Raw genomic sequence first — 27,876 nt, forward strand, 5'->3', positions numbered from 1 at the left:
TCTCTTCCAGAGCTGAGTTTGGGAAACTTCTTCGACTGGTCTAGGTATAGTTCCCCCATATGTTGAGTCGTGTAGTGGCTTTCCCTACATTGCGACGCAACCTGACTGTGGGAGTCAGGCGGCCTTGATATTGGGAGCAGCAAGGGGACCTCGATCTCGGACAGAGTGAAAGGTTGTGGCGGTGTCCTAGAGTGAGCAAAGCCGAAACACGATGTTCGTGATGCACTGCTGCTCAGCAACAGCAGGTGAGGAATGAACGCCTACTCGAGTATCTCATAGCGGAGTGCAGAGATGCCCCCTCATGGCCTTGAGCTCTCGTCTGCCCAAAGTGGTGGTGGTGGTGCTGCTGCTGCTGCTGCTGCTGCTGCCGCCCTTTGCAACGATGCCTGGAAGTGTCACTCACCTAGTCAGCTCTTGAGCAATGGTTGGCGCGCTGCGTAGCGCCCTCTGCGCCATGGTCAGTCGGCTGTATGGGCACTGCCCTGCTTCAGTGCCGGCTATGGGGAAGAGGAGCGACGGTGTGCAAGTCTGATTGATGTCCGATTTGCTGCACCGACTTTGAGCCCAGTGTGGAGCGTGGCTGCTTCCGCTTCTTCCTACGGATGCTACCAGGGCCATCCCCTCCCGCCTGTAGAATCCACTTGCTCGCCTCTCCAAGTGGGCAGCACGCAGCCTGCTCTACAGCATCATGGCAGACGTCGCTCAGATGGACCTCGACGATGCGGCCCAAGAAGATGGACTGACCGTCGATGAGCTTGGTGAGCATGCGAGCCCGATCCGTCCACTTGTCAGCAAGCAGAATGCTAACTCGCCTGGGCCACATTGACCCGTATGCACAGTCGCCTCATCCTCCTTGCCATCATCATCGGCGAACACCGCGGCGCTATTGGAGACCTTTGAGAATCGCAAGCTCTCGCGCTCTTTGGCGGTCCCCACAAATGACTCAGATGTGCGGCTCCGCCTGCGACACCTTGGCGAGCCTACCACATGTTTCGCAGAGGCAAAGGTGGACCGCAGAGAGAGACTACGCGAAGCACTGGTCAAGGAAAGACAGAAAAGACTCGAGCTTCGCCTGGCCAAGGGTGAAGAGGACGATGAAGGTCAGGAAGAAGATGTCAGGAGCGAAAGCGAGGAAGAAGGAGAGCAGGAAGAAGAATTCTTCACGGAGGGCACAGCAGACCTGTTAGCGGCTCGGAGGGACATAGCCTGGTATAGCTTGGCAAGAGCAAAGGCCAGGATAGGGATTCAGAGACACGAGGCAAAGGCATCTCTGTCTACCATAGTTGGCTCGCGACGGGCAGTCTTCGACCCTCTACGAGTGAGTAGCGCAGCATCTGCAGACCCGTTTGAATGAAGTGCAGCTGAATCTGGCCGGCTACATCCACATCCACAGCGTTTCACGTCTTTGGGCTCTCAGCCAGCGGACGAGCGTCCAATATCGGTAGTGCGCTTCTCTCCTGATGGCCAACAACTGGCAACTGGTTCTTGGTCTGGCGCACTCAAGCTGTGGAACGTTCCCAGCGCCTCTCACCGCAAAGATTTCAGGGGCCACACGGACAAGTTGGGGGGCGTAGCTTGGCATCCTCGGTCTACTCTTGGTCAATCATCTTCAGCGGTGAACCTTGTGTCAGGAGCAGCAGACAACAAAGTCTGTCTCTGGAGCCTAGAGAAGGATACACCGCTACACATTCTGGAAGGACATGCTGCCAGGGTCGCTCGGGTCGCTTTCCATCCCAGCGGCAACTACGTAGCGAGTGCATCATTCGATGGAACCTGGAGATTGTGGGATCTTGAAAAGCACAAGGAGCTCCTACTGCAAGAGGGTCACGCGAAAGAAGTCTATGCGGTCGAGTTTCAAGGTGACGGAGCGCTGTGTGCCAGCGGGTGAGCAGCTGCCCTTCTGAGCCAACGTACCGTTACATCCTCTGACCCCGCTCTGCTCCTTTCACTTGCTCCACAGCGGCCTCGATGCGATCGGACGCCTGTGGGACCTCCGCACCGGGCGCACTTCGATGGTCCTTGACGGACATGCTAAGGAGATACTTTCCATCGACTTTCATCCGAACGGCTATCAGGTCGCAACCGCTTCGGGGGATGATACAGTCCGCATCTGGGACTTGCGAACTCTCTCTTCTATCTACACTATTCCAGCCCACCAGTCATCCGTGGCAGACGTCCGCTTCTTCAAGGGCCGGGACAGAGTTGTGGACAAGATGCTGCAGACGAAAGGAGGCCGCAACGGCGTCAAGCTGGAGCAGGCGGATGCAGTGGTGCAGGAGCAGGAACTGAAGCGAAATCCCGAGTTGAAGCTTTCTACTTCCGGCATGTATCTTGCTACGGCTGGCTATGATGGCTTGTTGAAGATTTGGAGCGCCGACGACTGGCAGCTGCTGAGGAGCTTGAGCGGTGATAATGGCAAGGTGATGAGCTGTGATGTCCACCCAGGTGAGAAGATCTCAGAAGACGATTTTTGACCGGGACTCAGCTGACCAATCTCCCCTGCTTCTTCTCATCGGCTCTACAGATGGCCAGTTTCTTGCTAGTGGAGACTGGGGAAGAACATTCAAGGTGAGTGTGGCAAAGGCGGACAGCAGTCTTGGCACACGGCCTAACATCATTTCTCTACTCCTGCCCAACCTTACCACAGCTCTGGGGGGCCCTGTGAGCAAGTCAGTAGCAACTCAGTAGACTTCTTCTTTGGGTGAGGCTGAGGAGTCCCTGCTTCACCACACGACGTCATCACAATACCCTCTGCGCCCAGATGAAGATATCGTATTGCGCCGTCAATGTAATTTGGCTGTGAGAGACACTGCAATCACAACAATACTGCCGCAAGCCTAGACCGCGCTCGAGGAAATGAAGAAAGACTTCTGAACCGATGGGTCGATGGGGGCAGGTGGGAGAGGGTTAGCCTGCGGAACAGCTGCAGAAAGAGTTGACGCATCGGCGAGTCCCTTCGACCCTTGGACCGTGGAGTTAACAATGCTGACCTCTCCGGCGTCAACTTGTCCAGTGATGAGTCTCTTCCATGCCTCATGGCATTCGTGTACGACCTCGGTAGCGTACTTCTTGTTCTTTGCCTCTCCGGAGAAGGCGAATTGGTTCTCGGGCTTTCCGTCTGGGATCTTGTAAATTCGGAACCACTCGTTAGTGGCTCGGATCAGACCAGGTAGGTGGCGCTCGACGTCCTCGATGTCATTCAGCTTCGAGGCCAGAGGGTCATTGATGTCGACGACGATGATCTTCCAATCGGTCTCACCTGTAGGGGATGGAGTAGAGAAGCAACGACAGAAATTGATAAGGTGCCCTTGGGACGACGAAGGGTAGCAAGGCCTGTAGGCTTTCCCGCCGCCAATACTCACCCTCGTCGAGGAGAGCCATGACCCCGAGGACCTTGACTTGCTTGATCTGACCAGGGTACGCAACCTGCTCTCCGATCTCACAAACGTCGAGTGGGTCATTGTCTCCCTTGGCTTTGGTGTCGGGGTGGGTGTGGTTGGGGTCCTCCCACGTCTACGGTGATGGAGCAGCAGAAGAGGTGAGTTACAGGAGGGCGGTGACGTTAGGTGCTTCTCCCACAAGAAGATACGATTTACAGCTCTGCTGCGCCAGCCACGTACCTGAGGAAAGGCTCCGTAATTCCAGATGTAGCCGTGGTGCGGGAAGCAGTTGCGGACGAATCTGAGCTTTCCCTTCTTGATATCCTGCTTGACAGGGTTGAAGGGTTCCTCCTTTGAAATCTCCTGCTTGGCATTGGTCCACCTGGGAATCTCGACGAACATGTTCAGAATGGTCTTCTCCTCGTTGGCGAAGAGGGGCACATCGTGAAAGGGAGATGCCGGCTGGCCGGTCTTGGTGTTTTCGAGGTAAACTCGGTATTCCAGAGTATACTGTGCGCCCACCTGGCGAGTCTTGAAGTCGGCTGCAGTCGTAGTCATCGTTGGCAGAATGACTTTGGAAGCGAGATGTCTACCTTGTTGTGCTAAACGAGTGAGGGGTGAGGACATGAGGATCGCAAGGAAGAAGAAGAGGCGGCACGCTCGCTGTGCCATGCCACGCCTTGGCTGCCATCACACCCGGTCTGCCGCGGATCAACTCAGAGGCGGGGCCGGACCTGCCGCGCGACACGGAAAGGGGCGGCGAGTGGCGCCCGCCTTGGTCTGAGTCGGAACAAGGTACTCACACGCTCAGGCCAAGAGCAACATCCCTCACCACCTCCCACCTCCGGCAAGCCTCGCTCCCCTCACTGGTTGGCCCACTTCGATCGCAGAGGAGTCCTGGCGAGGTGCAGAGCGCCGCAGGATACCCAATCGCGAGGTCGCTTCACCCTCTTTCCGGCTTCAATCTTCCTCGTGTTCACCGTACCTCATGTTCACTCCCATGTCGGCGGGCGCCGATGAGTGGCCTACAATGCAGAGGCCTGCCTCGTCGTCGGCTCACAAGCACCCGACCGTGCTGGAGATCAATCAGCAGCTCTCTCGTGGCGCTTTCGCAGCTGGGAAGCCCTCGTCTGATGCTTCAGCCCGGCAGCTTCGGTCCCCAGCTTCGGCCTCTGGAAGCCTCAAGGTTGGTCACTTCATGGGTTGGAAGGGCAAAGGTAAGCAGAAGGACAGCAGCACTCAACCAACATCTCTGAGGGGGGCTCAGTCACACACCAAAACCTCCTCTGGAAAGACATCCAGACCTCCAGGAGCCACATCACTTGAGGCCGTTGGTTGGAATCAGCAAGGGCTGCTCTCGGAGACGAAACCCCTCTTATCGCCAGCTGGAGAAGGTGCCGTTCGAGATCGCGAAGGTAGGCGAGCCACAGCCAGGTATCTTCGGCATCTACGCCTGCCACCCTCGTCAGCAGTTGCGATAGTCCCTCCCAAGGCTCGCTTCGAATCTATCACCCAGTCGACCTCGGTCGAAAATCTCCTTGTACACTCGTCCTCTGGCCAGAGCCTTGGCAGTCGCGCATTTGCAGAGGCCGCCAAGGAGAGACCTTGGTACATGGAGTTCTTCAGACCCACGGTGCAGAGAGTCGAGAAATGGGTCGATTCATGGTCGGGCAGACATGGTGTCCTCGTCGTCTTTCCTAGCGTCATCGTAAGTGGTGATCGACAGATTTCTGAAGTGCCTGAGACGATTTGCAAATCTGACCCCTCACTCATGCTCTGCCAATCCAGGTGTGGTTCTGGTGCGCTGTTCCTTTTCCTCGCAGCAATCCTAGTGGTGTGGGCCGAGCTTGGTGTGATGAGTCGGACGGGGCATCATGGTGCACAGGTCGTCTACACGAGGCACCTTGGAGCGGCCCTATTACCCCAGGATCTCACCATGAGGACGTAGATGCCAATTTTTGGTTCTTTCTTCTCTTCTACTACGGCCTGTATGTCGCCGTGGCCCTTATATACATAGTGAGAACCGTCAATGAACCCTATTCCTTTCACCGGGGATGAGACAGGTCTGACTCCCATTCTCTGGTGCTGTATGCTCTCCTGCCCTGCAGACCCAACTCTTCTCTCTATACCGACTCAATTGGTGGCCCTCTGCTTTAGGAGCCAAAACCAGCTATACCATTTTCTGGCTTCTGTCCATTGCATGCGGATATCTCCTTCATCGCCTCAATATTGATACCGTGACGGCTGGCCCTGGTAGCCCTCGCCCAGGCGATGCAAAGGAGCCATCAGAACTTCTGTCCGTCTCCTGTGTTCACAAGAGCCTTGCTACAATGGTGCAATTTTTCTCGGCTCAGTCGACCCACCTTGCGACTACATACATCAACAATCTTTACCAAGTCGCATGCGGTGCTTCAATCCTTGCCAGCCCATACATGATAGAGGCGAACCTGCGGAGCGGATCTATCGATGCGGAAGATGGTAATGACGACGACGATGTACAGTGGCAGCGAAAAACGCTCTGGGTAGCATTGGCCTTTGCGACAATGTCGATGCCGGCTATTGTCTGCCTGATTGGCCTTCGGCGCTCTGGTCGTCAGACGTATCGTCATTCCCTGACGGACATGCAAAAGACCTTCTTGGAACGGCAGCTGGCCCGGAGAATTCCAGCGTCATACATACGCTTCCTCTGGTTCGTCGCTACAATTGGTCTGAGTTTGGTGGCCCTTCTTGCTGGACAGGGGTACGCTAGCGTCTACTTGAGCACCTTGCCTCATACCGGGTTCGATGGTACGGCGTACGTCACTTTTTGGATGATTACAGTGAATCTCTTGTCCTTGATGAGCGGCTGGATACTCGAAGAGAAGATCAGAAGCAGAGCTTTGCTTTTTGCGAACAAGTATTACTACTTCCTTGTGAGTAAAGGCCGGAAGGGGCTGCTGTTGTCAGCATGTGATCTCAGATGTCCTCACCTCCCTTCTCCGAGCCTGCCAGGTCTACTTCATCTTCTACCGGAATCTCTTTGCTCGCCTGAGATCCTTCGACCAATTCGCTCTGGTGCAGCTGTTCTCCTCTGTGTGGGTCTGCATCTTCTACCCTTTAAGCATGACTTCACTCGCGCACCGCATCACTCAATACTTCAACCCTCGCCCCAAGTCCTGGGAGGAGTACGTCGAGTCCATCGGTCTAGCGATTTACCTTCGCAATCTTGCGCAGAATGTGACAATGGTCGCTTTTCTCGGATGGGTGTCCATCCTACACTTTGGAGGAAACCACTCTCTGTACCCCTTTTTCGCCTTTGCGGACCGTGGAGACCCGTACAATTACCAGCTCACGATGCTCGGGTCAGGAGCCATCTGGGCCTCAGAATTGATCACAAGCTTCGTTGCACGCGCAACATGCAAAGCTGCTCTAGGCGTGGATGTGACGAATCTGGGACTGGACGAGTTTAGAGAATTTCCAGAATTGCTGGCTACGTGTGTGTGGACAAGCGTGCACGTTTTGATGGATATGCTGTTGTTCCTCATTAAGCTTAATTTCAGGTAGACGCGCTTTGAAGCGACATGATGAAACATGGCTACATGCGCCCCTTCCTTTTGCTATCTTCGATCAAGATGTCTATCGCGGCGCTGTAGGCACTACGTGTGTGGGCAGAGCAGCAGGAATGCATGCGCAGACAAGAGACGAATGCAGTGAGCTGCGTGGCTCAAGCTCGCTTCTCGGACGCAAGTCGTGAGGGATCGACTTTGAGCCAAGCACGCAGCGGGTAAGTCTTGCCCCGGTATGCAAAGCGCCTTTCGTCCTGCTCGGGGATCTTCGCTACGTCAACAGAGCGGATCCGTCTCGACATGCTTGCGTAGGCGTCGCCAATGGCACAGCTGGAATGGATAGGAGAAGTCAGACCTTCGAAGCTGGCGAAAGAGGGGACGACGCTTGAAGGACGTCGAACAGGAGAGAAGCACGAGTAGACGGCGCCTGGCGTCGGGCCGAGTAGTAAAAGCTTCAGCTCTGAAGACGTAAAGCGGCCGAGGGGGGACTGAGCGACCGTCTGGACACACACCACCTTCGTCCCGTAGTGCAGCCGCTGTCGAGCACTTGTCCGTCTCAAGGAACGTAGCAGATGTCGGAACCTGCTTATCGTTGCTGCAACTCCACCGCCGATCCCAAGAGACGGTCAGCCACTACCTGACTTGCAGATCCCAGAGGGCACGCTTTCGCCAAAGGAAGCAAAGAACGTACCATCGAAGCAGCAATGTATTTCTCATTTACAGGACTCGAAGGAAGCTGATGGGTCCCTAGCTGATCACAAAGCCACAGCACCTCGAACCAAAGCTTACTCAAGTGACCGAATAGCTGTCTGCCGACAAAACCTGCTGTGATGACCAGGACACAGTGTCCCCACTTGCGGAAGAGATGCTCTCGACCTGTAGAATCGTTCAACACGTCAGTCCAGACATAAGATGGTCAGCAATCTAGAGCTCTAGTCGAAGCCACTCTAGCCTCTGGACTGACCTTCGTTGCACTGAGCGTCTGCTCGCTGACAAAATTCACGTTGACAGGAAAGAAAACGTCGGCCGCTTCCGCACCCTGGCTGACAGTGAATTCAAGACTGCCACTCGAATTGGCAGCATCAACCTGATCTATCGTCCAAAGGAGCAACCCGCTCTCTTCGTCCACACTGTACCCCCCGACAGCAGCCTCGGCGGTGAGGTCCTGCCCAGCTCCCTCTGGCAAGGGGATAGCGATGACCACGTTCCGCATCACTAAATCTTTGGCTTCCAGCTCGAATTCGACATTGACCTCTCCCGTCCCGTCGCCGCTGACTGAAGGCCAGCATGAGATGCTCAGGGGCACCAGACTTTCGTCCTTTGATGTAAGACGCCATCTGAGGACACCGAGGTTCTGATTGACGGGAAAAGGGCGATTGACATCCTTGAGCGTAATGAGTCTGGATGCACTCCACACAGCTTTATCAACGTGTGGGTGAGTCTTGTATTGAAGCTCGCCAGCGTCAGCAAGGTAGGAGGAGCTAGAAGGCTCCGAGAGCTGCAGTCGTACTTTGGCGAAGGCTGGGTCGGTGATCTTGAGCTCCAAGTCTCCCTTCACCTCTAAAGAAGATAGGGAGCCGTCGCGCGTGGCCGCAATGGAGACACGCTCCTTGATAGTCACATGGATTGCCTCCTCTTGCACAGGAGGAAGAGAATCGAGAGGAGCAGTAGGCACAGCATTTGAGGCGGCGGCTGAGGAACGCGCGAGACGATGGGAGGGGGCGGCTGCAGCTTCCTCCCGGCTGGCGGATTCGGGAGTCAGTGCCCCGAGCAGGTCCGTACCTCGAGCCTTCTTACCAAGCTGCATACCTTTTCCCTTAAAGGGTCTCAACGCTGGGGCAGCACTGCGATAAGGGTAAATTTGTTGGTAGCACGATCAGTCAAGGAAGTCGAGAGGCAGTCGGACTATGCGACAAAACTCACTCTGCACCTGTATCTCGCACAACTGGCGCCGCAACAGTGGGCGACTCGTAGCCTCTCGAGAGAGCAGAATAGCCTGAAGAACCCATGCTTCCCATACCACCGTAAGAAGGATTGCCGACTGGGCCCCTCCTTGTAGCGTCTCTCCTCTGAACCTCGAGCTGCTTTGCCCTCCTCTTTAGCTCCTCCTTGGCTTCCAGCTCCTTGTTCCTCTCAATGATCTCCTGGATTTTCTCTTCGTGACTGTCCATCTCTAGAATAGTTCTGACTTGAGGAAGACTAACATTCTCGCGATAGCCGAAACTGACAATCTCGTCGAAAGCTCCGAGGAGCTCGAAGCTGTTGCGAAGGATGTCCCTTTCATCCAGAGATCTGCAGAGGTCGCTCACTACCCTGGCGAAGAGGTGCAGAGTATCAATGTCTTGCAAGATGTTCGAGCTCTTGTTGGTGATGAGTATCATGTAGAGATCTTCTAAAGGCTGGTACACGTATCTCACATGCTCGGTCTCGATTGTAGTATGCTGTGACCCGGTTGGTAGAAGCTTTGGGAACGAGGAGAGGAGACTCTCGACTCGCGATCGTGACATCTCTTTGAATTGACGGGAGATGACGGGCTTCCCGCCACGAGTACAGACGGAGGCGGCAAGTAGGACCATATCGCAGAGGTGCTAGGGAGTCGAGGTGTACGCAACATGCAAAGTCGCGAAGGCGGCCGGTATTGTTCGCTGAGACTGGACCAGGCGAGAGCAACACCCAGCTGGCTTGACTTGGCCAGAGTCCAGTCGAGCTCGGAGCCGAGCGCGCGAGGTCGCCCGATCGATTGATCATCTGGACGGCTACTTCCGGTCGCTACTAGCTTTCCCCAATACCTTCGATATCAAGCCCCTTCCACTCCTGTCAAAGCACTTCATGACGACCATACCAGCACGCCTGGCCCATCGGACCCAAGTCTCCAAGAGTCTCACAGAGGCGTACGCTCGCTCCAGGGCTCTGTATCGAGACTATTATCGATCAGCACCAGAGATCTGCGCCTTGTACGCCCTCGACGTACCACCATCTACCCTACGAGCAAAGTTCAGGACGAAGTTCGAGGCCAACAATAAGATCAGAGATCTTGCAGTTCTAGACCTCTTACTTTTCAAGGGCAGGATCGAGTATCAGGAAACTATGAACGCTTGGAAGCAGGTTCCTCATATCATGAAGTGGTTCACTGAGGAGGAGGTGAGTCATCTGTGCTGACATGTAGCTCTTCTAAATCCACGAGGATACGGAGGAGAGCGCACCCGGCATTGCCATATGACGACACATTGAGGATCCATAGAACAGCCGGGTGGCTTGCCAGACACATTCAATTCAAGAAGTATTGCTGACGAGTGCCCGTCTTCCTCTTCTCTCTTCTCTACGCAATCCTCACTTCGCTTGTCTCTCTGAAGGCGGCCCGTGAGTATGAGTATGAGCATTTTCCTGACCCTCACCAGCGCCTCGTCAATCGTTCTGACATCCTACTTCCAACCGACATACACTGCACCCACTGACAGCCCGACCTGAGACATTTCTTGAAAGATTCTACGCATCAAGGGACGAAGGCAGGGGCAATACACTCGGGGGCTGATGCCTCGAATTGGCCTCCATGCAGTGACATACGTGCTGCTCTACGAAATTTGCAATGCATGCGTGTGTCGATGGCTCCACGCCTCGTGCTCTCCAGTGACGAAGCTGCAGGTACGGCGACTTTGAGGTGTATGAAAGACTCAATTGCACTGTTTGCATTCCTCTAAGAATTGATGTGGTAGTATAGAGCAGTACTCAGATATATTGCCATCGAGAAGGACAGACGGCACTCGAGCGGAGCAGTACATCTACCTTTGGCCTTTTCAGTGAATTGAGCCGTTAACTGTCGTGCGTGGCATCACTTTCGCGGGCGCCCTCATGCCCGCTTCTTTCTCCCCACCTAAGGCAACAGTGTCATTACTGTCACCGTGAGCATCAACACCGCCGACGTGGTCTTCATCAAAGTCGTTTTTTCCGTCCTCGTAACACCAGTGTTCTGCTCCCGTAAATAAGTGTCCACGCCCATTGCGTTGCAGTAGGTATTGCCGAAAGCATCCTGAGCGATATACCTCAGAGGCCCGCCCCATCTGGCCATGTCGCTTCCGGCTCCTCCATTCTCCCCGGCTCCAAGCCCATTAGCTCCAGCGTCCGCAAAGGTGCCATAATCATGCTGCGCAGTGATGTCCCACCGGGGGCATGTCCAGCTCAGCAGGGGACCCGGGCAGTTCCTCTGGACGAACAGGCACGTATATAGACATGGTAATACTTCACCATACGGGCCATCGACATCCAGCTGATTGTCTATGTACGATTGTCGGGTGTCAGAAACGTTGCGATTGAGGACATAAGGCAGAAGTTCTGTATTGGATCCAACAGAGCGGCCCGTCAATGAGTCCACATCAGAGATAGCAGCTGAGCCATTCGATTGCGACTCCACTGGATCTGTACATCGAGGCATGGCGATTGCGCAGAGCCAATCTCTGTAGCTATTGAGGCAGTTTGTGCATGACTGGACGGTAGAATACTGTCCGAAGTAAGTGTCGTTACAGGACCACGTCGACAAGGTCTTCGAGAAGTTGGCGAGATTGGGTGTGACGGTCTCGTTGATGATGTTGAGAGCGTCTTCCGTTGCTACAACAGGGTCAAGCGGGATGGAGTATGCCACCTCAGGACAGAAGTCGATGTCCCAGACGAGTCTGCAGACCCCAGCTGCCGGACGAGGACGGTGAAGAGGTCAGCATGGTCTATCAAGGGCAAGTAGGGAGAGACGCAAGCGATTCGCTCATGAACATTGCATTCCGGCATCAATGCTTACCTTGCTTCGTCTTGAACTTGATAGCAGGGTACAGCGCTACGCTTGAGACATTACTATCACTGGAATTAACATTGAGAAGCCATGCGGTATAGTTGCTCGTAGAATCCAAGTTTCCAATTTCGAATTGCATCCTCTGATCGTTGCCTTGCCAAGATTGAGTCCGGCCACGAGTAGTCTCACTAGATGTGATTACAGGACGTTCCGAGGAGGCCGCATAAGTATTCCAGGCGTCGGCTATGGCACAGAAGGACGAGTTGTAATATGTAGAGGGCAGCGCATAGTCGCCAACGCTTGGCAGAACCATGAGTGAAACGTTGGGCGATTGACCGGCAGTATAGTTGAAGGTAGTGACCAACGCTCGGCTGCTGTCTGTGTCCTCCAGGAGAATGCCATACTGACTGTGGAGCTGCTGCTGAGGTGCTGAAGACGTCAATGACGAGGGTGACAGATGAGTGTCGAGCAGTCAGCAAGATTGGTACTGACTTCGCTTGACCAACAATGCTCCGCGCGTACTAACCTCCCGGGTTGACGAGCACTTCGATCTCAAAGGCTCCAGTCTCTCCCCAGGCCTCTTCGGGTGGCCAGATAGCCACCCAGACTTCCTCGATCGTCTCGCTTCCTTCTTCATTGAGTCTGATTTGAGCTAAGCCGCCTCTGGCGTAGACCATATCGGCAATGTCACTCGAATCTGGGCCGGGTCTTGGGTTGTTTGCGTTGATGCTTACGTAGACCCTAACCAGTGATGACTCTTCCAGTGCAGCTCGATCCGAGGAAGAGGCATTCTCAGCAATCGGCGGTGCAATGCCTCTCGTCGGTCCATTGCAGAGCGAGACAGCGACGTTGATCGGCTCGCCCTGGTCCACCTCTGACAGTGGCAGAGTGAACAGGGCAGGCGTAGCGCCGTCACTTGAGATGTTGAGGACGGATCTTACGGCCACAGAGCTCGTCAGAGCGTAGGGAGCAATCTGTGTAGCAACGACTGGACTTGCTTTACCATCGGCAGCCAACTCTGTGTACGTTGAGACCTGCGCGTGTGCGGTAGAGGACGAAACGATTGCACCACTGCAGATGAGACTGACGATGAGGCAGCGTACGGCAGTACGCAGATCACAGCGGACCCTCTGTGACGCGGGCCCTGAGGTAAAGCCTTGCATACGTAGCATGATCAGCGGTCAGCCTGATCACAAGTAAGACACCCTTTCTAGAGCGCAGAGCAATTACTGTGTTAGAGTCAGTGTTGGCATTCTGATCCGTCGAATTTGCTGCGCTGAGGCTGAGTGGTTTCTGCTGCTGAGTCTCAGACGTTTGAAGCTCCGTACTGGGATCGTCTTTGAACGGTGTAGGTCGTTGCGTTCCAGCTCAGGGCGAGACGCTAGTCTGTGTTGGATGATCAGACAGAGGACGAGGACGTATGGTCTAACGACTTAGGTGCTCCCTTAGTCTACGTCCATCTCGTTTCCGCACTGCAGCACGAGATTGAAGTCGGAACGGATCGATATGTATCGGAACGGCACGGAGGAGAGATAGACATCATCTGTCATGAAAAGGAGAATGAAGGGCAAGTAGCAGCAGGCAGCTAATCAATGGGTACATGAAGCGCTGGATGACAAACAAATTTGAGTTGTCTACTGGAGGAGAGGGTCTCTGAAATGTTTCTGACTGTTATGGACGAAGGCCACCCTGGTCATGTACTGCTCTCGCTTTTGTGAATCACGGAACTCTCTGATGTGCCTCTTCGCTTCGCGCGCCTCTCCTCGATTGCGAGCTTTGACTTCTCCGCCGTTGCGATCCTTGACGGTGAGAGCCGAATTGCGACCATTGGCCCGGCCTGAATCGATCAAGCGGCGAGCCACTGTTCCACCGCTGGTACCAACCGAAGCGGGAGTGCTGAAAAGGGTCTGTCTGTAGTACCGAGCGAGAGAGCGATGGCCCAGACGAGCTCCAGACGGCAGCACCAGTTCCAATTCAGAATCGCCATAATGAAGCGGTCTCGCGGCTTCGTATTCTGATTCGCCATCATCATCCGAAGGCGTATCCCCAGCGCCACTAGCCATCTCCACGTCTTCCCACTCTGATCCATCATCGTCCCTCGCCACCTCTGCGCCTTGTGACCCAGCCGCTTGGTAGTCGGGGTAAGAACTCGAGAAGTCGTAGAAGTCAGACAATTCGAGTTGGTCTTGCTCCCGTTCGTAAGCGACCTTGCAGTGGCTCTTGTCCACCATATGTTTTTGGGCAGCCTCGGCAGAGTTGAAGCCCCGGCCACGGCCATTGCAGTAGAGGCACAAGTGGCCCACTGAGACCTTGTCCGCAAGGTATTGTACGAGACCGGAAAGGTCGATCAGAAAAGGCCGTTCGGGAAGGAAGAAGCCGTGCTTGACCTGCATGTGCTCCAGAGTGTTCGCAAGTGAGGCGAAGCCGCTTAAGCGGCAGAAGATGCACTGGTCCGAGGGGTCGATGCGAGCGGAAGAGGCCAGACGAGCTGCAATCGCAGCTTCGACCTCGGCCTCGGAAGCATCGTCTGCTACCAACAGAGATGTAGGGGTCGTCAGAGGCGGATCGTGTCCTAAGACAGAGGGTCCGGCAACCTTGGCTTCAACTTTGTCATCTGTGTCACGCTGCACGGCCCCTGTGAGACCGATGCTCTGCTGGTGAGGCTGCTCTTGAGGAGCTTGTAATGTCGAAGCCGCAGGAGCAGGAACTCGAAAGACGAGTGAAGCGCTAGGCGCAGTAGAGGTAGCGGATGAGAGGGGCGATTGTTGGCGGTGTATGTTCAGGTGGTTCTTTGCGGCCGTGCCCTTGTGTTTGCGTGACTTCAGATGAGTAGTGAGGGCATTGTCGGAAGCAAAAGACTTTGCACAGTCCTGACACCTGAACCTTTGCGCAGAAGCTTGCAATTGTTGCTCTTCCTGGTCACGAAGCGGGATGCTGTCCCTTTGCTGTACCTTCTGCTGAAAAGCATCTTGACGGACGGGTGGTAGGCCAGCGACTTGTCTCTTCATGTTGTAGCGATGCAAGTCTGACCTATAGTGGGTCCTCTGATCGAGGGGAGAGTGGAAGCCGACCAGACAGGACATGCAGGTGTAGAGGGCTTGGTGACCAGAGTCGGCCGTGCCGAAGGCCGTGGTGGTGGCCATGGTGGGAGAGTGAGTGAGTGGTGGTCGTATGCAGCGAGGGTGACGGCCTTGTCAAGTGGCGGGTATGCGATTGAGTACGAACAGGTGGTGGTGATATTGGTGGTGGTGGTGGTGGTGGTGCTGGTGCTGCTGGTGGTGGTGGTGGTGGTGGTGCTGGTGCTGGCGCTGCTGGTGCTGGTGCTGCTGATGGCGGTGAGAGACAGGCGGTGGAGGTCGTGGTGATTGTGTCACTCGTCGAGGCAAATTTCCGTCCTTCGTCTGCCTAAACTCCGTCGGAAGGAGCCGAGGCGGGAGTGGCAGGGCAGAGGCAGGGGCGGGCCAAGGCAGGCGCGGCGCAGCAGAGAGCCAGGGCCAAAGTCTGGCCAAGGCGCCGCGCGCAATGCTGCGCCCTCTTCCCATGGAACGTCGGCCTGGCCTGCCCCCGTGCAATTTCCACACGACGATCATCTTCCTGTCGCCCGTCCACTCGCTGCACCTCAAACACCACACACCTCATCATGTTAGTATCACCACCGGTAAGACAATACTCAGCAGCCATCAGGTCCCTCGCCGTATCCCACCAGCGGACAACGAGCGTTGGACAGGGTCTGCACTCGCTTCGGTCCTACCACGCCCTATCCACCTTGAGCCCTCACGGCATTCGTACATCTGGGCGCGGATGACGACGATTGCAGTCAGCATCCGCCCATGTCCCGCCTTGCGCAGATTGCGGCGGCGCTTGGCTGCTGGATGCAATCACTGCCGCCTCGCAAACAAGGCTCTTGACGTAGGCGAAATCACTTCCTGTTCTAGCTTGCACCTCTGACATGCCCTTCTCGTCCCTTGCCATCACCCATGTCGCTACAGGCCCCGAGCTCCCAGGAAGCAATCGAAGACCTTCAAGGTCCCCCGAAGGCCTTTCGAGTCTAGTCGTCTCGATTCGGAACTCAAATTGGCAGGAGAGTACGGGCTCCGATCTAAGAAGGAGATCTGGCGAGTCGCACTCGTTCTTTCCAAGATCCGAAGAGCTGCCCGTGAGCTCCTTAAGCTCGAGGAGAAAGACCCCAAGCGACTGTTCGAAGGAAATGCCATCATTCGACGTCTCGTACGAATCGGTGTCTTGGACGAGACCAGGATGAGGTGAGTCGCGTGGCTAGTAAGCAGAGCATTAGTCGCTCCGCTCCTGGCGGCACGCATTCAAAGCAAGTCTTCACTGCAGACCATTGCTGACTGTTACTGACTGTTTCGCTGCTGCACCGCCCCGTCTTCTCATCTCGTGCTCAGATTGGACTATGTACTGGCACTGAAACTCGAGGATTTCTTGGAGCGCCGTCTCCAGACTCAGGTCTTCAAGTCTGGACTCGCAAAGTCAATCCACCACGCCCGAGTACTGATCTACCAGCGTCACATTCGAGTCGGCAAGCAGATTGTCAACGTTCCATCTTTCATCGTCCGATTGGACTCGCAGAAGCACATTGATTTCGCCCTCACCTCGCCATACGGTGGCGGCCGACCTGGACGCGTCAAGAGGAAGAGGGCAAAGGCTGCTGAGGGAGGTGCTGGCGGTGACGGTGGTGACGACGAAGAAGAGGAGTAGAGAGGTCACCTCGGGCTACTGTTCAGCATCAGGCATTGACGACAGACGACACCAACTCTCCAGACGGTCGATCCGGTTGCCGCCTTGACCTTCCTCGCTCTGCTCTACAATTCATCGACAATTCATGTACATCATCACCCTTTTGCCGAGCTATCTTCATACATTCTTTTTCCGAAAGAATCGATTGCGCTGACTGTCACACCTCCACCCGGACGAAATGGATTCCATTGACAAGGCTGGTCGCCAGAAGAGACGGACATGGCTGAATCGTTTGCTTCTATTATACAACGAGTCGGGACGGTCGTGTCGGATAGGCTTTCAGTGACAACGACGTCAGGCACCTGGCTTGGTCTCCTCCCCGTCTCGCAGATGTGTCAATTTTTGCACCTTCGCGTTCTGTCCCACACTCTCGTCATCATGATCTCTTTTGCCGGTCAACTGCCCAAGGGTATGCTCCAGCGCATTCGACTCGCTCTCTTCAAAAATGTTTCCCTCTTCGCTACCAGAAGAAACACGCTCTCGTTCTCCTATCAGCGGAGAAACCTGCGTGCGCAAGGGCTCTTCGTCAGTTGCGGAGGGTAAGTGGGTCTGGGCGATTCCAGTACCACCACCCATTGGCCCAACAGTAGCAACAGCTGCTGCCAAGCGGACGGCGTCAACGTTGTCGATCATAGCTGTCCTCACGGCCTCGTCTTCTGCAGAAGAGTTCCCCTCTCGAGGTGCAATCGCTGCAGTAGTGATGGTGTCCGATGTGGAGGAGGACGCGTTGCCGCCATCACCATGGGCTTTAAGGGTGACAGGGGGCGCTTGTTGCTCCTCGTGCTCTACCTCAGGACTCTGTCCTGCGTCCCGTTGTGACTGATGCTGCTCCGCAGTACTTGAGTGATGATTATGCGATCCCCAGTCACGAACAATTTCCTCTGTTCCGGGAATGCTTTCTGCCTCTTTTCCCAGAGCTTCCCTGAGTCTCTCCACTTCTGCCCTGGTAGCCTCGAGCTGAACCTGACCATCGTGTAGTGCTTGATCCATGAGGAGCTTCTCCAAGGTCCACTTCTCGATGTTGGAGGCTTCGCTGTTCTTGAGCTCACGGATGTAAGCGGCAGCACGGAGGATGATGTCACCTTTGTTGACTCCCTTGTCATTACAATCGGGGACAAGAGACTGCAACTCGCCGATCGCTGAATTGATGCCAGCACGACGCTTACGCTCAACCTCCTTGTGCAGATCCTTCCTCTGCCGCTCCGTCTCCGGCGTTTCTGGGCCACCGACCGCTGCGGCCTTTCCCTTTCTTGACCTGGCTCTTCCCGACGATCCGGAGGCATGCGCGTTGTCCTCGTCTCCAAGCTCATCCGTGTGGCTTCGGATAGACCGGCGCTCAGGAGATCCGTACCCTCGGGTGCGCTCTGAGAGTGCCGCAACGTCACCATCGTGCCCATGAGCTGACAGATCATCCATGGCTGTGATCGCAGCTGCAGTAGCTACCTTGTGGTGATGAGGTAAGTACTGCTGTTGACGATCATTAGAAGAGGGATGCCGCATGGATTGGCTACTCTGACCGCCTTGGTGTTCGGCAAGGATCATACTAGTGGTGTGCGTAGGATCCGCACCTTCGCCCTGCGCCTCTCCCGATGCACTGTCGACGCCGGCGCCATTCTCCGTCGAGCGGCTTGAATATCGGTCTAAAGCATGAGCTGCAGCATCGTGATTGGGCAGGTGAGGCATCCGTGCAAAGACTTGTCTAGCTTGTTCGTACATGCTTCTCTGCTCCTCCTCCGTAGCTATGTCGGAGGGGTGGGGTGGTATTGCAGGAGTCATACAACCAGGACAATGTTAGCTGCATTGATGCTGAGGTACAGCGTGAGTCGTGCTCACTTACGTTGGGCGTTAGTGCTGGCATGGCTCTTGACATTGTTTGTAGCCCCCCTCTAGTGATCGGAGACGTCAGCGTGAGTCAGCGCAAGAGTCGCAGCCGGATCATCCTCTTCGGGCGCGATTGGGTCGTCTCAGAATACTCACTGCTGCTTCCAATATCTTTGCTAGCTGATCTGGGACGCCCCATAGCGCCGTTTGTTCCTGATGAGGCTCGGCGCTTCCTTGGTCAGCAGGTTGGTCAAGATCTGCAGTGGGCTCTCGGGAGCGGTCATGTTGAGGATGCCGTTCTTCGTTCTGCTCTTGGCCACTGGTGGGCTGGTGATGGTGGCCTGGCTCTTGCTGCTGCTGATGCTGCTGCTGATGCTGATGCTGATGCTGATGCTGATGCTCTTGCTCTTGCTCTTGCTCTTGCTCTTGCTGATGCTCTCGCTCTTGCTCTTGCTCCCCGTCTTGCTCCTCCGGATGGTTATGGTCGTGATGTTGGTGGTGTTGATGAGATTGTGAGTGCGGGAGTGTTTGCCCCTCGGAAGGATCCGACATCCTGTTCGTGGCGATCACGAGTGGAAGCACACATCCCCCACACGAAGCAGTCACGAGTCGTCGAAGGTGATCAGCCAGACATTCTTCCGTTCCGGCGCGCACCTCGACCTGGTCAGACCCGCCAGACTGTTTCCGTCTCCACCAGGTCCTCCTCCTCCAATCGCGTCCACCCATCGACGTCACCGCCTTGATAGCTGCGATAGACTTGTGCTGGTCAAGTGCCGTCCACGCTACTCCTTTGCTGTCTACAAGGATCCCATCGTACTAATCACGAGCGGCAAGACAGGCCCTGTTGCCACGTCCTCCCGACAAGCATGTTGGCCTGTCGAAGCTGTGGCTCGAATCAAATCCACTCGCATAATTCGTCGGTCTACTGTCAAGCATGTGGCACGGTACAAGAGGAGTCTCAAATTGTATCGGATGTCACTTTTGGTGAGAATTCTGCGGGTGGAGCAGTCGTACAGGGCTCGTATGTGAGCGCAGGTCAGTCCCACGTACGGTCCAGCAACCCTAGATTCCGTTCAGGCGGCGTGGGCGAGTCTCGTGAACAAACGATGAGCCGAGCTAGAGAGGCGATACAAAGGATGGGCAGAGCCAATCGAGTGTCATTGTCAACTTGCGAAAAAGCTCTGCGATGGTTCAACCTTGCACTTGATGGCGTCCCTGAGGTGCCCCTGCAGAATGGACTACCGCAACCGAAGAATTACATCTTGGGAAGAAAGCAGGAGTACACCGTGGCCGCCTGCCTCTACGTCGCCTGCCGATACGCAAAGACTTCGCATCTACTCATCGACTTCGCCGAGGCCATCGACGTGAGTGGGCCGTTCGCTTCGGTGCAGAGAGAGCTCTTCTCTTCCGGTTCACCCAGTCCTCCTCGTTGCCTCTGCTTTTCTCCCTAATCCTAGATCAATGTCTTTAGTCTGGGCCGACATTACTTGAAGCTCGTCGCAGCTCTCAATGTCAAGTTACCAGTCATCGATCCTTCCTTCTACGTTCTTCGCTTCGCTTCTCTCCTCGACTTCGGCGACGAGACGAACAAGGTAGCTCAGGATGCCACCCGGCTTTGCGCCCGCTTCAAAAAGGACTGGCTTGGCGATGGACGCAGGCCGGCGGGTATCTGTGGGGCTGCACTACTTTTGGCGGCCCGAATGAACAACTTCCAGCGCTCGATGAACGAGATCGTCCAGGTGGTGAAGATGGCAGACGTTACCATCAGGGAGCGCCTGGAAGAGTTCAAGCGTACCCCAAGCGGCAATTTGACAATTCAAGACTTCAAGGAGATCTGGCTGGAAGAGGAGCACGAACCCCCTGCTTTCTATCGACCTCAGCTGGAGAAGGAGCTGAAGGGCACGGTTGCGGAACGTTCAGTTCTCAAGCGAGAAAAAGCGGGCAGCAGCCGGGGAGCAGTCAAGGCCCGGAAAAGTGACCTGGGATCAACGGCTCACCAGCATGACTCAGAAGAGGATGTGGAGTCCGACTATCACTCTCATGAGGCTGTGAATAGGGCTGGTCGGACGACTTCCACCGAGTCCGCCGCGGAAGCTGTCCTGCTCCGCAAAGAGGGCGGTCAAGGGCTTTCGAGCGAGATGGATGCGCTAGTGGAGGAGGCTACGCGACAAGAGATCGGCCTTTACACCCAGGACGAGGACTTCAAAAGATTGGCTGCACAGGCGGAGTCGGAGAGCCTGGCCTCCCAACGGCGAGCTCGACTTGGCACCAAGGCTATCCTACAGAGCGGAAGAACGTCTGCCCTTGATGATTCTGGTGCCAAGACCCCTCTAGTCGGAGACAGATCCAGTAAGAAGCGCCAGGGATCCGATTCTCTAGGCAACACATACATCCAGCAGTCAACAGAGAAAAGCGCAACCACCGGAGGTAGCGATGAGGGCCATGCTTACGAGAGCCTTCATCTACCCACACCAGAAGGTTTAGTTGAGGCTCAGGCTGGACCCTCACAAACACCTGTCAATGCCTCCGTTCGCAACCGTGCTACGAGGGAGACGACTGCTCTCCCTTCATCGGCAGAGGACGCCACTGCTCCTATAGACACCCTGTCCGACTTGGACGAAGACGAACTTGACCAATTCATCCTTGGCCAGGATGAAGTACGAATCAAAGAGCGTGTCTGGATGGAGTTCAACCATGATTACCTGCAGGATGCTCTACAGCGTCGCCTGAAGGAGGAAGCCGACGTCAAGGCTGGCATTTTCAAGAAAAGAGGCCACCGGCGACGAGGCAGCACCAAGGGCTCGGTCAGAGATTCGAACAATCCTAGCGCTGCTACGGCCGAGGAGGCCACCAAGCATATGTTGCTCCGGAAGAAGACCAGCAAGAAATTGAATTACGGCGCCATCGAAAATCTTTTCAGTGGGCAGAAGGCCGCAACTGGGCGTGACGCCAAGCAGCCTGCTCATCGGCGTCATTTCTATGGCAGCAGCCGGGCCAAGCACGGTGCAGCGGGTAGTGAAGAAGACGATGGCCAGACGAGTACCGACATCAGGCGGGCGACGGCTCTCGGCCTTATATCGGACGGACTGGAAGATCTGGAGGAGCCAGGGGCCGCCCTTCCTACCACGCATCCCCTCCATCGCAGCAGAGCGGAAAGGAGAAAGAAGGCGAGTAGAAGCATGGACAGGCTCGATAGCTTGGCCAGTGGAAGCAGCGGAGATGAGAGTAACGGACATGACATCGGCACTGCGCTCACGGACGGTGCAACGACAGAGGGAGAAGGTGCCGATGATGCGGAACTCCTTCCATGGCAGCAGCAGCGCAGCAAGCCTCGGTACACCGATGAATACGGTGACGGGTTCGATGATTGACGAGACAGCGTCCGCTTTATGATACAGGCGTGGCAGATGACAAGGGTACAGATTCAAGGAAGCGACTCGGCTCTTCTCGTCTTCTGTCAACTGTGTCTCTCTTGGTTTCTGCGCGGCTCTGCTGTCCTTGTCCTTTCTCGCCTTCGGCAATAGCCATTTGCACGATCCCATGTGCCGTCGAGCCGTCATTGGAGGCCGAGTTCACCGGTCAAAACACAATCGAAAGGTCACGCTGCCAGATCCAGTCCTTGAGAGCCGTGGCGTGTATGATGATGATGCACGCGGTCTCACACCCAATAATCACAAATCAGAAGTCACGAGATACTCGTATGAGCATGTAAGAGAGCTAGCACATCGATCGGTTCGAGCCGACGTTGGCGCTCTTGCACGTTCTCAAAACCCTCAGTGTGCACTTGAGACGACAAGTGGATTCAGGAACGGAATCGAGCCTTAAGGGCAAGTGCCGGAAAATGGAGCGGGTAGGCAGGAAGCAAGGCTCGACCAAGACAAGTCGACCGAGCTGAGATCATTCCACCACTTCCCCTGCAGTGTCCAATTTACTTGTTGCCGGTGACGTCCTTGAATGACAAAGCCTGCTCCTCGCCCATGGCAGAAACGATGGTCACCATGATGTCTTTGCCGTCGTCGAAAGCAGCTTGAATCTGCTCTCCAAGCTCTCCCTCAGGAACTTTGACGTCATCCTTGCCCGAACCGTCGCCGGTCATGAGGTTGAGGAATCCGTCGTCTGCAGAACGGGAAGTCAGGGCGTAAATCAATCATGCTGACGGAGTTGATGAAGGTACCTTGTGATGGTAAGATCGCGTACGAGCACTTACCAATGTTGATCAATTGATATTCAATTCGGCTGACATTTGGAACGTCCATGTTGTGGGTGGAGGGCGAGATGTCTTCGTACTTCCTCTGAGTAAAAATGTCAGTGGCCACAAGGTGTACCTTCGCGTGACCATGCTTTCCTGTCTTCGAGGTAGACATGTCGATGATCTGTAGGGAAGGATCGCATTATGGGTTCAGCTTCAGACTGCAAGGTGTGTGAAGGTGGACGGAGACAGCGTGTTGCGCACTCTAGGCATCGCCGAGGTCATTGTGCCACTTGTCAGGCCTGTGTCGTGAGATCGCAGGTGAACGTTGCAGCGAGGCGTTGCGACGAGCAGTCCTCGACTCCAAGGGCCGAACGAGCTGCAGTCGTATCCAAACGGATTTCTCTAGGACGCGCACCAAAGGACGTACACCTTTGGTGCGCGAAACGTCGGTCTTCAGTGAGAACATACCTTGCAAGGTCGCCCCTTGATCACGACGTGACCGCTCTTGCGAAGAGCGGAGCACTGCATTGGGTAGGTTAGAGACGACCCGGCGTGGGCGCTCTCGAAGTTAACATTGTGAGCCTCGTCGTCGGACTGATTGGCCATGCACGTGGTATGCAAGCAATTTGCACAGAGAGAAGCGATGATCGAAGAAGAGGTTGAGTTGAGGCGCAGTGAAAGCGGAGGTGGGGACAAGGAGAGGGCGAGAAGGGTCAGCTATGGTGTAGGTGAGTGTACTGCCAGGACGCCTCTACGACGTGGGGCGGACTGCGGGAGCAGCCCACCACGGAGACGGGCTCGAAGTCGACAGCGCTTGCCGATGCGTCTGAGGCTCACCATGATGCTGATCACTTGTGGGGCAAGGTGGGGAGGCAGATGTGTGGGTGTATGCTCGAAGGGGAGGATCGTCGAAGACTGAAAAGATTCGATTGGATTTCGCTCGGGGCCGTGGGCAGAAAAGCAGAGAGGGGCGAAGCGCGACAGGAGCCATCCAATGCGCGAGGTGGCGCCGCGTGGCAGCGCGGCCGGAACAGACACACCCACCACATCCCCACCGGCTCAGCGTCCCAACCGGACTCGCACACAGGGACTCGTACAACACGCTTGCTACTCAGATAGGCGTTGCTCCAGATATCGTGCTGGTGGGCGTCGATAGCAAGATCGATGGGTGATGAGACGGACAGAAGATCAATTCGTCTTCTATCTCCATGTATTTTCTCTGGACACTTACCGTAGCTCTGCTTGTACTCGTCGTCCCATCTTGAAAGGGCAGCTCGATTGGAGAAGACGTCCTCAAAGGTCCACTGCGAGGTGATGAAGATCATGCTGTGTCAATTTTGCACTTACAAAGCCTTTGTCCTCTCGACTGACCTTCATTCCTGGCTTAGCTAGCTTCGCAGAGGTTCTGACCTGTCCTGCTCCGATGTTCAGACCTGGACCGGGATCCGAGCACACAATGTAGAAGCAGCCAGACTCGAGCTTCTTCAGGGCGTATGCGGCTGTGAACGAGGCTGTTTGCCGCCCCAGAGGCTGCCACACTTCGTCTTCGGTCGCACTTGACCCTTGCCTGACGCCAGGCACAAGACGGTGTGCACTTGCTTTGCAGTCCTTGTCGTGCTTCAAGTCGTGTGCCAATTGTTCAGCAAAGACTTTGATTGCGGCTTGACTCACATTGTAAGCCGCGCCCCACATGGGATCGGCGTCGAAAGCCGCTGTGGAGGCAGTGATGACGATGAATGATCGAGAGCATTTCATACGAGCAACAAAGTGCTGCACAGTGTTGATCACTCCATGAATGTTGGCATCCAAGATTTTGGCCCATCCTGCCGAGGCAGAAGAGGTAGGGAAGCCACCCACTTGGGCATTGGCATGCAGTACGGTGATGGGAGATTTTTTATAGTGCCTGTGTGAGCTCGCTCATTCACAAGTCATCAGTCTGCGCGGCTCTCAGCGCATCTTCTCATACGAGCTGTCCACCCACGCTTGGATCCGTTCGATGAATCTGGCCATCTGAAATTTGCTCTTGTAGTCTACTTGGGCTGCGAAGAAGGGCTCGGTCACATCGAGTAAAGCAGCTGCCTCCGCTTCACGAATTGCCAAATTCATCCCGATGCCCCAATAGGCCATCGCGAACGCTCGGCCTATGCCTGAATTACCACCGGTCATTACCGCAGTACAGCCCGGTCGGATGGCTGGAGGAGATGCGAGCGTCAGCCTACGCCCTTCCGGCGTAGATGCAGGGTGCGTAGCATGACGCAATCTCATCCAATTCTTCCGATACCCCGTAGACGGATAATCGGTGACTGACTCGACTTGTCTGCCTGTCGTGGCATCTCCGAGGCCTTTACTCTCCCGACGCCATGCCCGCAAGAGGTCAAGGTTGCTCACTAGCGCAGGGCCTCATGGTCTCACAAAAACGCACCAAATGGCGTCGACTGCGACTGTGGGACACATGTATCCAAGAAGTTCACCAGCTTCCGACTGCCTCGTCTCTCCATGTCGTGCCTTGCCACACTCAGCTTGCAGACTCTGGTTCGGCTAGTAGAGCAGCCAGGACCTGTATCGCAGTGCCCTGACAGTCTCGTCCCATGAATTACAAAGTGTGACGCACAAGTGAGAGTCAAGATTTGCAAGAACAGGAGAGAGCCCCAGACCGAAGCGCTGTTGAGCAAGTGCACCACCTTTGTCCGCCACGAGGAATAGAGAACGAGGCGCAGATGTTATGGAGCTTCGGACGCGCGAGGCGGTGAGAGCTACCACTATGCTCAGGTATGCTGAGTGGCACATCACCTTCCGCTCCTTGCACAAGAACACCGGGCCACAGACGTGTTTCAGCTACCCCGATCGCGCTGGAAAGACTGTGATAGAAAGAATAGGCATTGCAAAGTGGCGCTCACCGTATCGATGGTGTTCGACTCCAAGCACATCACCGCGAACGCCGAAACAAACTGGTACTTTGGATATGCAGCGAGAAACACCTGTGAAGACGAGCGTCCACTGACACCCTTTTGACGCCCTCGAGGCTGTCGGTCGTCATTATGGGCAGCGATCGCTAGAACAAAGGCACGCACGCGCTGCCCCTGCTGGCTTTGCTTCCTGCACCCGAACCGCGAACCGGCACGAAAGCTGGCGGGGTTCTACTATAATGCATGCCCTGGGTCTTCTGCGCTCCCTGTTGCCCGCATTGAGAAGCTGAAGTGGCCGAACAAGTGCTAGACTAAGCGCTATCTTCCATGCGCCCCATGTCGCGCCGGAGGAGGATCAAATAATTGCGGTCGATGGAAGCCACCATATGGAGACATTAGCCGAAGCGACAAGCAGGACAGCCACCCGGCAGCCGAGACAATGGCAAATTCACGATAGACGAGCCAGACGAGGCACTGCAGACAGCGAAACAACGAGCAACGTGGACCCCCACGTCGTAGCAGAGGAAAACGCTCATGACCGCTGACGCTACTCTTGTCCAGAACCACGGCGGGCCCGAAGCAGTGGCCACTGTCGCTCGAGGCGACCCGCAGCGCCAGCAACCGAGACTGTGGCAAGTTGTGGGTGCGATCTGCCTCTGTATCGCTCGTCCTGAAGATCATTTGCTTGGGCTCTGTTCCCTGTTCCAGAATTCTCCTTTGACCTCTGCGGTCTGCCTTCCTCTCCTGTCGGACGTGTGGAAGCTTGAGCTATAAATAGACTGACCTGCCTGACGAGTCAGAATGGATTTGAAATCACGCCCCTCACGGAAAGGGGAATGCGGGCAAGCCTCTCTTGCTTGACGGAGCTGTCCCTGCTTCCGCCCTCTGTATAGGATTTGCCTCTTCTCAGCAAGACCAGTATCCCCTCGTCCCAAGCGTCATGACCTGCGAAGATTGTGCATGCTCTCAAGCCTGTGGCAGTGCCCCCTCGGCCATTCTTCCCCACAAGCCAGCAGCTCAAAAGGCTAGTGAATCTAGCCCACTCTGGTCTACCATACCTGCAAGAGACAGCAACGACCAGACGTACGGCTCAGTGTCGTCGACGGAGCCCATGCCATCTTCGACGGACCGCCTGCCACTCACAGCTCCCGGACGGTGTGAGGGCAATAATGTCTTCCGAGGAGGAGTCTGCTGCCGCGAGCTCAAGGCCAGCGATCAGAGACGCCTAATCAATCCGGACTTGGTCAGAGATGTGATCATTGGCTTGAGCGATGGTCTCACGGTGAGTGCAAAGACGGGGCCGCACACGACGGTCACATCCGCCTGCACGACAAGGTCAAGGTCAGAGCACAGTCTTGACTGACGAAAAGGTTCTCGTCTCGACTGGCCCAGGTGCCCTTTGCGCTCACCGCCGGCCTCTCTGGGGTAGGGTCTACTAGGCTCGTCGTCATTGCTGGCCTGGCAGAGCTGGTCAGTGGTGCCATTTCCATGGGTCAGTAGCTGGAAAGAACGCGATGCTTCATGGTGATTGTGCTCACTCCTAAGTTGCTGCCTCATCCCCGCTGCCTTATCCACTTTTCCGCGCCGCCACAGGCGTCGGTGGCTTCCTCTCTGCCCAGGCCGAGCTGCAACACTATGAATGGACCAAACGTCAGACTCGCGAAAGGGTGAGTTCCTTGCATGGGGAGAGCCAGCATACCTAAGCTCGCATGATGCTCTGCTCCAGCATCGCTGACCTGACCCTCTGTCTTCCACACATCGCTCAGATGGCCCGCTCCTGCTCCAGCGCGGTGACAGATGAGATCAATGACATTCTGAGCCCTTACGGCATACCGACCGATGTAGCAGCACTCGTCGCATCCAAACTGCGTCTGGTGGGCGCAGACGTGCGACGATCTGACGAAGTGCCTCTTCCATTGCCCGCTACGCATCAAGGGGGCAGACAGTACCCCGACGAGGAAGCTGAGGAGAAGGGCCTCACCCCCTTCATCCTTCGTCTCGGCGAAGGTCTCGAGCCCGTATCGACGTCAAGAGCGTGGCAGTCTGCCGTCACCATAGGCCTTTCTTACTTCCTGGGTGGCCTGTTGCCTCTCTTTCCTTACATCCTTCTGGACACGACAAGGACGGCACTGTTCACGTCGATCGCAGTGACAGGGCTGGTGCTGATGATTTTTGGCGTCTTGAAGACCAAGTTCACAGGAGGCGAGGAGGGACTCAAGGGGTACGGCTACGGCGCCGTCAGTACATTGGCTGTGGGCGGCCTAGCTGCTGGAGCTAGTTGGTTGATTGTGCGAAGCTTGGAAGGTGCAAAGGAATCACATTTGTGAAGGTCGAATGGGACTGGCCATGTCGGACGAGCCAGCAGAACCTGTGCTTGCGTAGCGCATGGCGCTCGAGACACTTGACCCAAAGCGACAGTGATTCCTTCTTTGTTTATACGCCATCGCCTTTTACGACGGTATATCGGGCGCAGTCAATACCAACGGTCAATGCAAGA

At 55.6% G+C, this 27,876-nt stretch overlaps 13 protein-coding genes across 13 annotated transcripts; 6 read left to right on the forward strand and 7 right to left on the reverse strand.

The window, feature by feature from the left end:
* Positions 1-706: 706 nt before the first annotated feature.
* BCV69DRAFT_290217 (WD40 repeat-like protein) lies at positions 707-2,665 on the forward strand (the record flags this gene model as incomplete). The annotated part of the gene is made up of 7 exons (XM_025493703.1): positions 707-758; positions 840-1,318; positions 1,394-1,884; positions 1,961-2,201; positions 2,304-2,445; positions 2,525-2,568; positions 2,648-2,665. The coding sequence occupies 7 exons, from the start codon at positions 707-709 to the stop codon at positions 2,663-2,665; spliced, it is 1,467 nt and encodes a 488-aa protein (XP_025348268.1).
* On the reverse strand, positions 2,658-4,007 carry BCV69DRAFT_269872 (pyrophosphatase-domain-containing protein; the record flags this gene model as incomplete). The annotated part of the gene is made up of 3 exons (XM_025490907.1): positions 2,658-3,259; positions 3,363-3,513; positions 3,621-4,007. The coding sequence occupies 3 exons, from the start codon at positions 4,005-4,007 to the stop codon at positions 2,838-2,840; spliced, it is 960 nt and encodes a 319-aa protein (XP_025348269.1). The 3' UTR covers positions 2,658-2,837.
* A 973-nt stretch (positions 4,008-4,980) lies between these two features.
* Positions 4,981-6,923, forward strand: BCV69DRAFT_239744 (hypothetical protein; the record flags this gene model as incomplete). The annotated part of the gene is made up of 5 exons (XM_025489984.1): positions 4,981-5,088; positions 5,169-5,396; positions 5,489-5,733; positions 5,836-6,292; positions 6,372-6,923. Coding segments are annotated over 5 exons (1,590 nt in total), but the record flags the coding sequence as incomplete, so codon positions are not given.
* Positions 6,924-7,332: 409 nt separating this feature from the next.
* On the reverse strand, positions 7,333-9,527 carry BCV69DRAFT_282609 (hypothetical protein). Its single transcript, XM_025492415.1, has 3 exons — positions 8,849-9,527; positions 7,890-8,769; positions 7,333-7,801 (listed from the first exon to the last, which is right to left on the reverse strand). Exons 1-3 carry the CDS (start codon positions 9,499-9,501, stop codon positions 7,715-7,717), a joined length of 1,620 nt encoding a protein of 539 aa, XP_025348271.1. The 5' UTR covers positions 9,502-9,527; the 3' UTR covers positions 7,333-7,714.
* A 227-nt stretch (positions 9,528-9,754) lies between these two features.
* BCV69DRAFT_290223 (NADH dehydrogenase, alpha subcomplex, subunit 6) lies at positions 9,755-10,857 on the forward strand (the record flags this gene model as incomplete). Its single annotated transcript, XM_025493704.1, has 3 exons — positions 9,755-10,066; positions 10,279-10,285; positions 10,384-10,857. The coding sequence occupies 3 exons, from the start codon at positions 9,755-9,757 to the stop codon at positions 10,455-10,457; spliced, it is 393 nt and encodes a 130-aa protein (XP_025348272.1). The 3' UTR covers positions 10,458-10,857.
* On the reverse strand, positions 10,399-13,140 carry BCV69DRAFT_282610 (hypothetical protein). The gene is made up of 4 exons (XM_025492416.1): positions 12,229-13,140; positions 11,712-12,131; positions 10,886-11,605; positions 10,399-10,850 (listed from the first exon to the last, which is right to left on the reverse strand). The coding sequence occupies exons 1-4, from the start codon at positions 12,872-12,874 to the stop codon at positions 10,720-10,722; spliced, it is 1,917 nt and encodes a 638-aa protein (XP_025348273.1). The 5' UTR covers positions 12,875-13,140; the 3' UTR covers positions 10,399-10,719.
* A 92-nt stretch (positions 13,141-13,232) lies between these two features.
* Positions 13,233-15,054, reverse strand: BCV69DRAFT_282611 (hypothetical protein). Its single transcript, XM_025492417.1, has one exon. It carries the CDS (start codon positions 14,843-14,845, stop codon positions 13,337-13,339), a length of 1,509 nt encoding a protein of 502 aa, XP_025348274.1. The 5' UTR covers positions 14,846-15,054; the 3' UTR covers positions 13,233-13,336.
* A 226-nt stretch (positions 15,055-15,280) lies between these two features.
* BCV69DRAFT_186656 (40S ribosomal protein S9) lies at positions 15,281-16,588 on the forward strand. The gene is made up of 3 exons (XM_025489590.1): positions 15,281-15,344; positions 15,692-15,964; positions 16,109-16,588. Coding segments are annotated over exons 1-3 (588 nt in total). The 5' UTR covers positions 15,281-15,342; the 3' UTR covers positions 16,422-16,588.
* On the reverse strand, positions 16,388-18,590 carry BCV69DRAFT_186633 (hypothetical protein). The gene is made up of 3 exons (XM_025489589.1): positions 18,438-18,590; positions 18,294-18,346; positions 16,388-18,199 (listed from the first exon to the last, which is right to left on the reverse strand). Exons 2-3 carry the CDS (start codon positions 18,328-18,330, stop codon positions 16,755-16,757), a joined length of 1,482 nt encoding a protein of 493 aa, XP_025348276.1. The 5' UTR covers positions 18,331-18,346; positions 18,438-18,590; the 3' UTR covers positions 16,388-16,754.
* Positions 18,591-18,614: 24 nt separating this feature from the next.
* BCV69DRAFT_287361 (BRF1-domain-containing protein) lies at positions 18,615-21,652 on the forward strand (the record flags this gene model as incomplete). The annotated part of the gene is made up of 4 exons (XM_025493561.1): positions 18,615-18,793; positions 19,165-19,645; positions 19,739-21,284; positions 21,306-21,652. The coding sequence occupies 4 exons, from the start codon at positions 18,615-18,617 to the stop codon at positions 21,650-21,652; spliced, it is 2,553 nt and encodes an 850-aa protein (XP_025348277.1).
* A 462-nt stretch (positions 21,653-22,114) lies between these two features.
* On the reverse strand, positions 22,115-23,446 carry BCV69DRAFT_186698 (putative HYP2-translation initiation factor eIF5A.1). Its single transcript, XM_025489591.1, has 5 exons — positions 23,311-23,446; positions 22,942-23,067; positions 22,489-22,654; positions 22,209-22,397; positions 22,115-22,122 (listed from the first exon to the last, which is right to left on the reverse strand). The coding sequence occupies exons 1-4, from the start codon at positions 23,311-23,313 to the stop codon at positions 22,210-22,212; spliced, it is 483 nt and encodes a 160-aa protein (XP_025348278.1). The 5' UTR covers positions 23,314-23,446; the 3' UTR covers positions 22,115-22,122; position 22,209.
* Positions 23,447-23,705: 259 nt separating this feature from the next.
* Positions 23,706-24,357, reverse strand: BCV69DRAFT_236951 (hypothetical protein; the record flags this gene model as incomplete). Its single annotated transcript, XM_025489933.1, has 2 exons — positions 23,706-23,777; positions 23,884-24,357. Coding segments are annotated over 2 exons (546 nt in total), but the record flags the coding sequence as incomplete, so codon positions are not given.
* A 1,962-nt stretch (positions 24,358-26,319) lies between these two features.
* BCV69DRAFT_287363 (DUF125-domain-containing protein) lies at positions 26,320-27,706 on the forward strand (the record flags this gene model as incomplete). Its single annotated transcript, XM_025493562.1, has 5 exons — positions 26,320-26,661; positions 26,772-26,871; positions 26,973-27,046; positions 27,146-27,253; positions 27,326-27,706. The coding sequence occupies 5 exons, from the start codon at positions 26,320-26,322 to the stop codon at positions 27,704-27,706; spliced, it is 1,005 nt and encodes a 334-aa protein (XP_025348280.1).
* Between the last annotated feature and the right edge of the window lie 170 nt (positions 27,707-27,876).

Source organism: Pseudomicrostroma glucosiphilum (assembly GCF_003144135.1).
Source record: "Pseudomicrostroma glucosiphilum strain MCA 4718 unplaced genomic scaffold BCV69scaffold_6, whole genome shotgun sequence".
Taxonomy (NCBI): Eukaryota; Fungi; Basidiomycota; class Exobasidiomycetes; order Microstromatales; family Microstromataceae; genus Microstroma; species Microstroma glucosiphilum.

Bases quoted from the DNA above. Each gene is read 5' to 3' on its own strand.
- BCV69DRAFT_282609 (XM_025492415.1), bottom strand. From the start codon at position 9,501: ATGGTCCTACTTGCCGCCTCCGTCTGTACTCGTGGCGGGAAGCCCGTC. The intron at 8,770-8,848 runs GTGAGTTTTGTC...CCCTTATCGCAG, and splicing joins GTGCGAGATACAGGTGCAGA to TGCTGCCCCAGCGTTGAGAC. The intron at 7,802-7,889 runs GTCAGTCCAGAG...ACGATTCTACAG, and splicing joins AGACGCTCAGTGCAACGAAG to GTCGAGAGCATCTCTTCCGC.
- BCV69DRAFT_282610 (XM_025492416.1), bottom strand. From the start codon at position 12,874: ATGCTACGTATGCAAGGCTTTACCTCAGGGCCCGCGTCACAGAGGGTC. The intron at 12,132-12,228 runs GTTAGTACGCGC...TGACGTCTTCAG, and splicing joins AGTGCTCGTCAACCCGGGAG to CACCTCAGCAGCAGCTCCAC. The intron at 10,851-10,885 runs GTGTTACGAGGA...ACTTTGATGAAG, and splicing joins TTTACGGGAGCAGAACACTG to ACCACGTCGGCGGTGTTGAT.
- BCV69DRAFT_282611 (XM_025492417.1), bottom strand. From the start codon at position 14,845: ATGGCCACCACCACGGCCTTCGGCACGGCCGACTCTGGTCACCAAGCC.
- BCV69DRAFT_186656 (XM_025489590.1), top strand. The intron at 15,965-16,108 runs GTGAGTCGCGTG...TCTCGTGCTCAG, and splicing joins TTGGACGAGACCAGGATGAG to ATTGGACTATGTACTGGCAC.
- BCV69DRAFT_186633 (XM_025489589.1), bottom strand. From the start codon at position 18,330: ATGTCAAGAGCCATGCCAGCACTAACGCCCAACGTAA. The intron at 18,200-18,293 runs GTGAGCACGACT...CCTCCGACATAG, and splicing joins AGCACTAACGCCCAACGTAA to CTACGGAGGAGGAGCAGAGA.
- BCV69DRAFT_186698 (XM_025489591.1), bottom strand. The intron at 22,655-22,941 runs GTATGTTCTCAC...CCTTCCCTACAG, and splicing joins TCAAGGGGCGACCTTGCAAG to ATCATCGACATGTCTACCTC. The intron at 22,398-22,488 runs GTAAGTGCTCGT...CCCGTTCTGCAG, and splicing joins ATATCAATTGATCAACATTG to ACGACGGATTCCTCAACCTC.